Source organism: Ascaphus truei, chromosome 2 (genome assembly GCF_040206685.1).
Source record: "Ascaphus truei isolate aAscTru1 chromosome 2, aAscTru1.hap1, whole genome shotgun sequence".
NCBI classification, from domain to species: domain Eukaryota; kingdom Metazoa; phylum Chordata; class Amphibia; order Anura; family Ascaphidae; genus Ascaphus; species Ascaphus truei.
The window spans coordinates 487751335-487764755 of NC_134484.1; the positions used below are offsets into that span (position 1 = coordinate 487751335).

General features: G+C 45.4%; 2 protein-coding genes across 3 annotated transcripts in view; one reads left to right on the plus strand and one right to left on the minus strand.

The window, feature by feature from the left end:
* LOC142488868 (uncharacterized) overlaps positions 1-11752 on the minus strand; it is a 38392-nt gene extending 26640 nt beyond the window's left edge. The window contains 4 exon segments of the mRNA XM_075589204.1: positions 9188-9301; positions 9678-9791; positions 10081-10260; positions 10616-11752. Coding sequence (XP_075445319.1) covers positions 9188-9301; positions 9678-9791; positions 10081-10099 — 247 coding nt within the window. The 5' untranslated portion in view covers positions 10100-10260; positions 10616-11752.
* The window catches only part of LOC142488427 (uncharacterized), a 1092840-nt gene that overhangs the window by 932834 nt on the left and 146585 nt on the right, over positions 1-13421 (plus strand). The gene's annotated exons all lie outside the window — the stretch shown is intronic.

Consider the following 13421-nt stretch of genomic DNA (forward strand, 5'->3'; position numbering starts at 1 on the left):
CTGTACATGATAAGAACCTGTATCTTCAACAAAAAAAAGCTAAGGAACGTTATGATGCGTTAACAAAACCACAACCAACACCTATCGTTACGCATAATAAATATACTGTTCTTACTGATATAGAGTCAGAGAGTGAGGCAGAAAGTGTTTCATACACACCTTTACCAACTCCAGCAACCAAAACCAATTTCTCTTTTTTAGAATGGAGGAAAGAAAGGGACCATATATTCCCCGAAGTGGAGATTGTAAAACCTCATATGGAACCCATTCCTCTAGACTACAAAAAGAGAAAAACAGGGCAAGAGGAAGAAGAGGGGGTATTAGTCGAAATAAAGTGCACAGGAAAACAAAATGTTCTAATGTTTTCAATATTAGCCAGCATTCACTGATGAATATTGAAAAGCGTGTACTGGGCAAGGGACTTACCTTTGCTCCAGTGTGTGGACCGACCAAATAGTTTTAATTTGTACATCAATGTTCACAAATTCGCCAGGAAATTGGCTTTATAAAAATATTTTGAAAGGGATGCCATCTCTAACCAGACTATAAATAGCAATAAAGAAGTTATAAGTGAACTAACGCCATCTAAGTGTTTAAAAAAAAAAAAAATCCACGTTTTATCCAAAATTTGATCAGGGACATTTAGTAAGCTCGTTCGTTGAGATGGTCACTAAGGACCTCGAACATTCAAGCAGGTTATACAAAAGTAAATGCGATAATATGAATATACAAGAAAAGGAAGCATTACAAGGACTAGAAAACAATGAGTCGATAGTTATAAAATCTGCTGATAAGGGGGGGAGGTATAGTGGTAATGGATAGGAGTTATTGCGTACAGGAATCTAATAGGCTCTTGGGTGACATTGCCACATACCTCCCCCTTTTTAATGACCCCTTGGAGCAGTATAAGGCTGGCCTGGGAAATTTGCTTAGCACTGGCTTGGACAATGGAGCAATCACACAGGATGAGGCAGGTTTTTTGTTTATTCCTTTTCCACGCACACCATTGTTTTATTGTATACCAAACATACACAAAAATATCACAGCACCACCTGGTAGACCTATTATTTCTGGTATCTCCTCTTTAACTTCTAATTTATCACATTTCATTGATCATCATTTACAGCCAGTTGTGACATGCGGTAGGTCCTATCTGAGAGACACGACTCATATACTTCAAGTGCTTCAAGAACTAAGATGGCAGCCCGGCTATGTGTTGGTAACGGCAGATGTAACATCATTATATACCGTTATTGACCATGAGCTGGGTTGTGGAGCAGTATCTCGCAGGTTAGAATCTATACCCCATCTCACACAAGCTAGGAAACAATTTTTGGTGGAGGGTATTTGGTATATTTTGACACACAATTATTTCACATTTAATTCACAATATTATAATCAGGTATGTGGAACCGCAATGGGCACCAGGTTTGCCCCAAGTTATGCTAATCTTTTTATGGACAGTTGGGAAGAAGATTTTATTTGGAACAACTGTCCTCTTGGGGCAAACCTGGTGCTCTGGAAACGTTACATTGATGACGTGATCTTCATCTGGTCCGGCGGTGAAGCTGAGTTGAATAATTTTTTCACGTATTTGAATCACAATGATAGGAACCTTAAGTTTACTTTTAATCACAGCACAGAGCACATTGATTTTTTGGATTTACACATTTATATTATTAATAATACATTATACACAAAAACATTCTTCAAGCCAGTGCAGGCTAATACCTATTTAAGAGCTGATAGTCAGCATAATCCATTATGGATAAGGAATATTCCAAGGGGTCAATTTGTCCGCCTGAGACGCAACTGCTCAGATGATGGTGCTTTTGCGTCTCAGGCCGAAGAATTAAAGCAGAAGTTTGTTGAAAGAAAGTACCCAGTGAGCCTTCTAGAGGAAGCATTAGAACAGGTAAATGGTCTAGAGAGAAATGAGCAACACAAGTATAATAAAAAAAAAACTGAAGGGAAAAATATATTCCATCAAACGGTGCCATTTATTACACAATACAATGAGATGGCACCTCAAATTAGGAATATTATTAATAAATACTGGCCTATCCTACTGAGGGATAATTTATTTATTTATTTATAAAATATTTTACCAGGAAGTAATACATTGAGAGTTATCTCTCGTTTTCAAGTATTTCCTAGGCAATATATCCTGGCAGAAATACTCGTTTTCAAGTATGTCCTGGGCAATATATCCTGGCAGAAATACTCCCTCCCAAACCCACTTATTTTATTATTATTTATTATTTTCACTAAGGCCACAAATCTGAAATCAAGACTGGCTCCTAGCAGTCCACTCAATAATTCTAAACAGAAAATTACAAAAGTGGATAAAGGTTTTTTTAAATGTACAAAGTGTTTGGCTTGTTCATTTAGTTGTAACACAAAAAAAGTCCAATGTTACTTTAAAGGTTTATCCGATCAAGGGCCTCATGCAGAGAGCAGCGCTATTTAGAATTGGAGAGGGGGGAAAATTTTAGCTTTTATGGAGAGTTTTTTTCTCCATATGCAGAAAGGGCAGAAAACTGCATTTACAATCCTTTCTGCATATGGAGAGTTTCAACCAGCGCTATAAGCGCTATAAGCGCTGTTGAAACTAGTGGGGAAAAAAAATCGCATTTTTTTTTTTCCCCTCCACCGGCCGCGGAGCGCCAGCTTCTTGGTGGAGAGGAAAAATGTTGAAAATCGCGCCATTTTTTTGGCGCGAACAGCCACTAGATGGCGATCGCGGCTCTCTGCATACGGCAGAAAAAAAACTGGAGAGATTAGAAACTCTCCAGCCGCGCGGCGAATTTCAAGCAAAAAAAAAAAAAATGGCGCTTTTTTTTAAACTTGCCTTTTCCGGCGGTTTAAAGCTCCATTTTCGCCGGCAAATGGCGAGATTCCTTTTTGCGCTGCTCTCTGCATGAGGCCCCAAATCTTTTATTAATTGCCATTCGGTGTATGTCATATATTTACTCCAATGCCCTTGTGGTTTACAATATGTGGGCAGAACGGGTAGAACGTTCCAAAGGAGAATATATGAACATATATACAACTAGCTGAGAGACCCGGCGTTGCCCGTGACTAAAATTTTCCGCTCCCTTCTCTCCCCCTCTTTCTCCGTTCTCTCCCCCCCCCCCTTCCCCAGAGGGGAGGGACGGACAGTGGACAGGAGGGGGTGGGGGGGACAGTGGACAGGATGGGGGGGACGGACAGTGGACAGGATGGGGGGGACGGACAGTGGACAGGAGGGGGAGGGGATGGACAGTGGACAGGAGGGGGAGGGGACAGACAGTGGACAGGAGGGGACGGACAGTGGACAGGAGGGGACGGACAGTGGAAAGGAGGGGGCGCGGACAGTGGACAGGAGGGGGCGCGGACAGTGGACAGGAGGGGGCGCGGACAGTGGACAGGAGGGGGCGCGGACAGTGGACAGGAGGGGGGGAACGGACAGTGGACAGGAGGGGGGGGGGACAGACAGTGGACAGGAGGGGAGGGGATGGACAGTGGACAGGAGGGGGAGGGGACGGACAGTGGACAGGAGGGGGAGGGGACGGACAGTGGACAGGAGGGAGAGGGGACGGACAGTGGACAGGAGGGGGGGAACGGACAGTGGACAGGAGGGGGGGAACGGACAGTGGACAAGAGGGGGGGAACGGACAGTGGACAGGAGGGGGGACGGACAGTGGACATGAGGGGGACGGACAGACAGTGGACAGGAGGGGAGGGGACGGACAGTGGACAGGAGGGGAGGGGACGGACAGTAGACAGGAGGGGGGGGGGGACGAACAGTGGACAGGAGGGGAGGGGACGGACAGTGGACAGGAGGGGGCGCGGACAGTGGACAGGAGGGGGGGGATGGACAGTGGACAGGAGGACGGACAGTGGACAGGAGGGGGGGGACGGACAGTGGACAGGAGGGGGGGCGGACAGTGGACAGGAGGAGGGGGGACGGACAGTGGACAGGAGGGGATTACGACGGACAGTGGACAGGAGGGGGGGACGGTGGACAGGAGGGGGGGACAGTGGACAGGAGGGGGGGACAGTGGACAGGAGGGGGGACAGTGGACAGGAGGGGGGACAGTGGACAGGAGGGGGGGGGGCAGTGGACAGGAGGGGGGACAGTGTCACACACACTCACACACCAACTTACACACTCACACACCGACTTACACACTCACACACCGACTTACACACTCACACACCGACTTACACACTCACACACCGTCACACTCACACACAGTCACACACGTGTCTCAGTCCCGTGCGGCGCTCAGCGGTGCCCTTCTCGGGCGCAGGCCCCGCCCCCCACAGATCCGTACGGCGGCTTTCTCGGGCGCAGGCCCCGCCCCCCGCAGTCCCGTGCGGCGCCTTTCTCGGGCGCAGGCCCCGCCCCTCCGCAGATCTGTACGGCGCCTTTCTCGGGCGCAGGCCCTGCCCCTCGCAGTTCCGTCCGGCGCAGGCCCCGCCCCCCCCCTGCAGTTCCGTGCGGCGCCGCACCGTACGGGTGAGTGGGGGTGGGCTGCCCCCGGCCGTCCGTTCCGCCCCCTCCCGGCCGTCCGTTCCGCCCCCTCCCGGCCGTCCGTTCTGCCGCTTGGTCCCGGCCGGAGGCACAGGGGTGAGGGAGGGGAGGCGGGAGGTGATGTGTGTGGTGCTGTGTGGAGAGGAGGCTGGAGGCGCAGGGGTGTGAGGCGGCGGTTTGGACGGGAGGTGATGTGTGTGTGTGTGTTGATGTGTGTGCGTGTGCGGCAGTTGAGGCTAGGCACTCGGCACCGCGAGGGAGGAAGGGGGTCCTTCCGGGCGCCGCCATCTTAGGCACTCGGCGCCACGAGGCAGCTGCCCCTGCCTGTGCAGCTGCGTGCCTGGCCACTGCCTGTCCCCCAGCCGGGGAGGGGAGTGAGTGACGGTGAATGAGCGCGGAGGGAGGTGAGTGTGAAGTGGGGGGGGGAGAGGACAGAGAGAGTGTGTGTGGCCGAGGGGGAAGAGAGTGGCAGTTGGGTGACGTCAGACCCACCAATCTGATTGGCCAGAGGCTGAGGACCAATCAGATTCACCGCAGCTAGTACCAACCATTCGATTTTATATATTAAGAGATAAAAAAGGGGTTAATCACCCACAGTGTGTCTCATCATTTCCTGACACATCATAATAAAAATCCTAAAGGATTGGTGTGTCAGGCAATTGAGACCATTCCTAATAACATATGAGGTGGCAATAGACTACAACAATCCAGTGTGCGTGAAGCATGCTGGATTTATGAATTACAAATACTCTCTCCAAAAGGTCTTTATATAGATTTTGATCTTGGAGCCTTTTTGTAACTATTTGACATTTGCCAAAAACATTATTAGTTTTTTTTTTAATATTTATTTTCATGTCTTTTTCTCTCACTTTTTTCTTATGTTCACGTATTATTGTATCAATGTATTTTGTAATTATCATTAGCCACATAGGTGTTAGCTCACGTATGCCTTAATTGATAGGCCAATCAGGAACTCGTTTGTGAGTATTTATACCAGGCATCACTGGCATTACTTTTATCCCCTGAGGAAGTGTGCGCAAGCGCACGAAACGCGTATGGTTTTATCACTTGTTTGAATATTGTGGACGAAGGTGCAGTTTTAGTTTGAGCTCTGAGCTATCAGAGTCATTCAAGGAGGAGACGGAGAGAACGCTTGCAGAGTCATACTGCCCAGTAGCGACGGAGCTTAAGGTGACGTCGTATCCGGGACTTCCGTGGATTCATCCCGCCTACCAGTGACTTCGTTTCCGGTGACGTCACTTCCGGTCGACGCGGCACTGAGTGAGGAGACGCGCACCAGCTCATCTAAAGATCTGGGCGTTTATTGATACATTTTCCAACGCGCATTGCATATGGCTTTCCTGTGAGTAGCACTCCGATTTTGCTCCTCCGGATCGGTGTAACTTTTTTATTTCAGCCTTGCTTTTGTGTATTTGTGGTCAGTGTTGTGTTGTATGGTTTTGTTTGTCTTATGTCTTGTCTTTTGAGTTAGCTGTGTTGCACTATAATTCTCTTTTTTTCATTCCATGTCGCTTCCCACACTGCTGAAGCTACACTTGATCACCTAAAAGACGGAGGAATTTTCATCCCCATGGATATTCATCCTTCTATCTGGAAATTCCAGGACTATATTCCATTTGGACTTTCAAGGCGCCGGTACCCCCTTTTTTGTTTTATTAAGGATACAATACTACTCATCAAATGTGACTAGAGAGAGACACATATGTATCTCAATGATAGAAACAAATGTATAGGAAAAACACACATAGTATTATATAACCTGAAAATGGGCAAAGGAATAATACAGCTTAGAGAAAATGTTTTAGGTCCCATTCTGTATTAATCCCAAAAGGGGATAGAGTATTAAGTGAGTGGATCCAAAACATCTCACGCTGATTAAGCTGTTTAATTCTGTCACCCCCTCGTGCAGTGACAGGTATAGATTCAATCCCCTCGTGTAGGAACAGGTATAGATTCAATCCCCTCATGCAGTGACAGGTATAGATTCAATCCCCACGTGTAGGTACAGGTATAGATTCAATCCCCTCGTGTAGGGACAAGTATAGATTCAATCCCCTCGTGTAGGAACAGGTATAGATTCAATCCCCTCGTGTAGGAACAGGTATAGATTCAATCCCCTCGTGTAGGGACAGGTATAGATTCAATCCCCTCGTGTAGGAACAGGTATAGATTCAATCCCCTCGTGTAGGGACAGGTATAGATTCAATCCCCTCGTGTAGGGACAGGTATAGATTCAATCCCCACGTGTAGCGACAGGTATAGATTCAATCCCCTCGTGTTGGAACAGGTATAGATTCAATCCCCTCGTGTAGGAACAGGTATAGATTCAATCGCTGAGAAATGAAAGGTGGACAAGTTTCCCAATGTACAATGTGTAAAATGTTTGGAAACTGGGAGCATCTGATCTAGTTTTTAATAGAACGAATGTGCTCCATAATTCTGACCTTCACTGGTCTGATTGTCCGCCCAACGAATCCTCGACCACAACCGCAGGTTAAGTAATAAATCACAATATTACAATGAATAAAAACTGGAGTTGTGTGTGTGTTTCTTACTGTGTACAATATCAATAGGTTTGATAGGATTGGCATAGCAACAAATACACATTTACCATATTTGAAAAAACACTGTGTATTAAATTTAATTCATGAACCCTGTCTGACCTGGATGTAAATAAACTAGGCGAAAGATAGTTTGCCAAGGTTTAGCCTTTCTAAATGCAAATTTTGGTCCTTGTTCAATTGGCTTTAAGGTCTTCCTCCAAAGTGAGCACTTCCCAATGTTTCTGGATGATTGAGCGGATTTGATCTATGCCATGTAATAAACAGCGGATTGGACCCTTCGGGAGTGCCCTGGTCTCTCCTTGATTTAAACCCCCTGCCTAGAACCAGATGAACCATAAGACAGTAACTCAGCATGAGTACAGAGTTTGGCATTCATGTAAGCCTCCTCTGTATCCCTGTTCTGCAGCCCCTGACAGAAAATCTGTTTGCCAATTCGGTGGCCTGTTGATGAAAAGAATCCTCGTTAGAGCAAAGCCGCCTTAGGCGGAGGAATTGGCCCTTGGGTATACCACGGATGAGTGACCTGGGGTGATTGCTATCTGCTTTAAGAAAGGTATTCCTGGAATTTTGTTTCCTATAAATGTCAGTCTGTATTTCTCCTGTAACGCCAATAAATAAAGTGATATCTAAATAATTAATGTGATTAATATGGGGTTCATAAGTAAAGCTAAGATTCAACATATTGGAATTAAGTGGATTAATGAAAGTGTCCAGTGAATGTGAATCCCCTTCCCAAATCATTATCAGGTCATCAATAGAACGCTTGTAAAAAAATAATATGATGCCGAAAAGGATTAGAATCACCAAAAATAAATGTGGATTCCCAGAGACCCATAAAAAGATTAGCACACGACGGGGCAAAGGAGGTACCCATAGCCGTACCCCTTGTCTGCAAGAAACTGGGACTCAAATAAAAAATAATTGTGAGTCAATAAAATAAATAGCGACTGTTGTGGCTGGCGGTTTTACTACCCACCACCAGTACACACTCAAGTGTACCGTTCCTGCTTATTTCCGATCGTTTCTATGCTATCAAAAACGGACAGGCATCCTAAGGACACCTATTGAAGGCCCCGGTTCCTGCACATGTGTGCTACACTCTGCACCACGCTACCACACGTGGAGGACAGGAGAGTGAACAGAGACAGCCCCAGCGCGCGGGTCTGATCTCTCAGAACTGAGATTACCCTTCATACTTCCTATGTGATGCCCTACTCCTGTGATAGACACCAGAATCGGGGATTATTAAAGAAATTTTATATGTAAGTTACTAATTTTATTATTTGTTGCTAATACATTATCTATCTCTCATCTTGGTGCGCTTTTGTGTTTTTTCTTGTTTTGAGTCAATAAAAATGTGAAGGAATCTAAAAGAAAAGTGCGAAGTGAAATAGATAACGAGGAGACGAAGAGTAAGGGGTTAAATACTCCCCTAGCAATGCTCACAGGGAATGTCCACGTGTTAAACATACACTTTGTATCCTTTAGAATCTTATTTTCCTTCCCAAAGAAGCCTAGACCTCCATAATCCACATCAGCCAAAATCAATAATGTCACATATCATGTCCTTTCATAACCACTCTTGATAGACTTCCACTAGCGTTAATAGGTAAATCTTATGTGGTTGTCAGTGGTTTAGGGTACTGTAGACATATAGTATACATCACTTTCACTGTCCGGAAGAATTGCCTGGATTCTTGGGACACTGTCCCCATCTATCAGTTAAGCTATGTCTAAATACTGGATATTATTGTGTATCTAGTGAAACTTAATGAGAGGGTATTGTTTAAGCTGGGGAACCAGGTTAGTTAGGGATGGGTCCCTTGAATTTGTTTTCCCAAATTGTGTTTTATCGCATCTATTGATGGTCAGACGCCCATAACTCTGCATTTCCAACCTTTATACGTGTCTGAGAGCCATATTGCACTTCTAACCCTGCTGCATGTGGCTTGTCCCAGAACACCCAGCAGGCCTGGGGACTTCCTATGAGAGGCAATTAACTATGAATATTCACTAAATGTGACCATGCTCCTTGTAACAAGATAACAACCCTTTGTGCAGACAAAGGGGAAAAGGTACTCACCAGAGACAGGAAATGGAACAGTTTCACTCTTTATTGGGGTCAGATGTTCCTCAGCGTTTGCCTCTTCCTTCTCTGACTTAATCTCTAAACTCTCCAGCACAACCACTGGGAAACCTGGCAATAAGAAAAGGAAAATCCATCATGTAAAGCTGGGAGTGGGGGCGCTTCTTGTGATATCAGTATAAAGAAATACTCCATACTGATTCCTATGGGGGAGGGGTGAAGTGATTGATTTTACTTTATTATTAACCCTTTGAGTGCTGAAGAAGTATTTACCCCCAAGTGCTGAAAACATTTTGGAGCTACCAATGTTCAAACTTCAATAACAATAATATTACCAATATAACCTTAGACAAATGATTATTTTCATTAGGACAGGTATCTTATAATTGTATGCACGCTTTAATATTATTTCCCAAAATATTGTACACATTTCAGTCCATTTTTAAACATACTGAATAAAGACAAGTGAGGATGTAATGGTACTTACCACAAACAGGAAATGCATCTATTTCTTCCTTTATTGGGGTCACATGTTCCTCAGTGTTCGGTTCTTCTCTCTCTGACTTAATCTCTAACCTCTCCGGTACAACCACTGGGAAACCTGGCAATAAGAAAAGGAAAATCCATCATGTAAAGCTGGGAGTGAGGGCGCTTCTTGTGATTTCACCTCCTCTGATATTGGTATAATATAATACCTCTTGTAAAAAAATGTATTACTAGCCCTTCTGGCAGAACATGACACAGGTCATAAGATATATTTATCTTCTTACCTGCTGATGGTTCTATAAGAATATAAGATTAGTTTGGGTGTTTGACTCGCATAACTGCCAAATAATCAGATATTCCCCCCTTGCATATTCCAAAGACACTAAATTATCTCCTCTACTCACTTAACAGGAGTGGATCCATGCTTGCAGTGGGCAGTGCTGCTCTGGGAGGTGCTGGCAGTGGGCAGTGGTCCTCTGGAGGTGCTGGCAGTGGTCCTCTGGAGGTGTTGGTAGTGGGCAGTGCTGCTCTGGAGATGCTACCGGAGGTTACTTAATCTATATGTGTTGGGTTTTAGAATGTGCCTATATATAAAACAGAATTGGCATGATCAGTTTTTTTGGACAAATATACAGCATTTAGTATCAGCTCTTTCAAACCTAAATCATTAACCCCAAAGGAGTCGGAGAAGACAGGGGCACCAAAAAGCACATATGGTCCATTCGCAAACAGGAACTTCATTTCAAACACTGCAAACTTTAATGGCTCAGGATTGTGTCACAATATAATCATCTAGAAAAGTATAAAGTGAGTCGGAGATTAGCAGCCAAAAGACCAGTAAAGTTCTCATAGTGTAACATAGTAACATACTGTACAGTTCCACAGTATTAAGATGTAGCCAGGTCCCCCTCTGCTTGTCGCTACCCCCCCCCCCCTCACCTTGCTGGCTATCGTGGGTGCCGCCGAGCCCCATGGCGGACCTGTCGGCGGGCCGCAGGTGTGGGTGGTTGCTGGGGGAGCAGAGCGGCGGTTGCTGTGTGCGGCGATCGTGAGCCAGGTACTCCCGGAGCAGGGTGCCGCCATCTTAGATTGCGCACGCATGCGCAGTAAGGATTTCAGTGCGGTGGCCAGCCGGGAAGTTCGCGCATGCGATTTGTAGAGGCCCTAGACATAATGAAGGCAGAGTTCCTAAACGTAATGAGGTATGCGTTCATGCAAATAGAGCCAGCTCCAGGAAGAGATGGAGGCTACGAGAGCAGAATTGCGAGATGTACGCAAGGAACAGGATTCTCTCACAAGTGGACTAAACGTATTGAAAATACTGTACAGTTCCATAGTATGAATAAAAAGCAGATACAGTACATGAGTGAGACTTTGACAAATGCTCCCGATACTCTCTCAGGTCCAGCAGTTCTGCTCCATACTGACAGTCTCACTTTCCTAATTCATACGGTGAGAAGTGGGTAATGCAGAGGAACCAGTGCAGTAACTTCCCTCACCTTACCCCACCATAATAAATAGGGGGGTTTGATCCCTCACTGCCTCAATTTGTTCCTCGATCACCTCCAGTTTCTCACATTCAGCTCATTTGTACCTGGCAGGACATTCTTATATAAAGGAGTGCCTGGGGAAACACTCAGTAACTTCCCCTCACCTTTCCCCACTTCTCACTATATTAAATAGGGGGGTTTGATCCCGCACACCCTCATTAATTTGTTCCTCGATCACCTCCAGTTTCTCACATTCAGCACATTTGTACCTGGCAGGACATTCTTATATAAAAAGGAATGCCTGGGGAAACACTGACATTTTACTCACTGATTATTTATTTTCTCCAGGTCTCTCAATGTCAGCACATGACATGAGGGAATAGGCTCTGCCCATCCGAAGGTAGGACACAGACTTCTGACCTGCTCACACCCTTACAAGCCCATCCTATTATGATGGGATCACTGCTTCCCGACCCAGATAATTTCTAGCGGAATAGTTATATTCTGATACTGAATCAAAATCACTATTCTCTGTGTTATATCTGTGGAACTTATATCTCTCTCTCTCTCTCACTCTCACTCTGTATATATATATATATATATATATATATATATATATATATATATATATATATATATATATATATATATAAATATAAATATATAGTGACAACCACATCACGTTGAGGTCCCTTTGATCCCAAATAAGGCCGGAAACACAGTACTTCTATTTACGTGGGGTTTATTTATAGGGGTTTAAGTAACGTATTTGCAGGTCCACCGTCCCTTTAAGAAAACCAAATTCAAATAAAACATAAATAAACACCTATACCTGTCAGGGAGCTTACTGACTTCTTCAGTCCCTTACTATCAGGGCCGCCAGCTAAGCCGGTTGTCAGCCCAAAACATGCCCTGGCATGGGCAATACAGTAACAGCACAGTCTTTGTAAATAATAGAAAGGGTTTTGCTTATCTTAGTCCATATGGCAATGTCCCTGCTTCAGCATGGCTCTCTCAGCAGCTTCTCTCACACTGCTTCAGCACGGCTCCCTCAGCAGCTTCTCTTACACTGCTTCAGCACAGCCCTCAGCAGCTTTTCTCACACTGCTTCAGCACGGCTCTGTCAGCAGCTTCTCTCACAATCTGCCAACTTCTTTAACAGCCTTTGGTAGCTGCGGAGCCCCTTCTGCCTCCCTCCTTCTCTGAGGGAAAACCGGTCAGTCTCTCTCACTGCCTCTCTGGCTTCCTGGGTCTGGCTCTGTGTCTCACAGCTTCCTGTATCTTTTTAACCTGCAGTCTTTCAGGAATCCTGCTTAATTAGGCTGCAGGTGCTGGAAGGTTAACTGGTTGAGTGCTGGAAGGTACACATATCCTCCATTCCAGCCTACTGAGACAGTGACTCTGTCACATACATACATACATATACATATATATACACACATATATATATATATATATTGCAAAGAGTGACCTAGGCGCACATATGCAGGGGAAGAGAAAAGAAAAAAGAGGAGGAAAAAATCATAGGGCAGTATATCAATACAAACAGATAAGAATTCGGTGAGATATGCACTTACACTAGTAAGATCATTAAAGGCCTTTAATCCACTTAGGGACTCTCGAACTCAGCTCCTGTAGTTCGTCTGTTTCTTGGCTCCTGGATCTTTGGAGAGGCTTGTCTTTGAGGCTTCTTGCAGCAATCACGATGAGTCTGTTTTTAGCAGACTGTACCTTGGTGTGGATCTCAAATAAAGGGATGGGTAGGGAATAAAAGGAGATAAAAGGAGAAACATATGTGTAAAACCTTTTAATAAAACATCTAAGGATAAAACAAAAGTATTTAACTCACATTCTATGAGTTAAAAACGGGCAGTAGAGAGTGTTTAGCGAGTCTCTCACACTCGTGGTATAGAACGCCGACTTCCAGACCTCCTCACACCGGCAAGTGCTTCCGCATCAGGTGATCAGATCTCGTACGGCTCTCGCGAGATTTCCCTCTGTGTAATTCACTGCCAATGCTCCGTTCAGCTCCGTTCAGCTCACACTAGGAACAGTCTCTCGGCGTCACTCTCCCTGCTCCAATCACGCTGGCCCTACGCGTTTCTCCACTCGGGCTTCGTCAGGGGCTGCTATCGAAGCCCGAGTGGAGAAACGGATGCGGAAGCACTTGCCGGTGTGAGGAGGTCTGGAAGTCGGCGTTCTATACCACGAGTGTGAGAGACTCGCTAAACACTCTCTACTGCCCGTTTTTAACT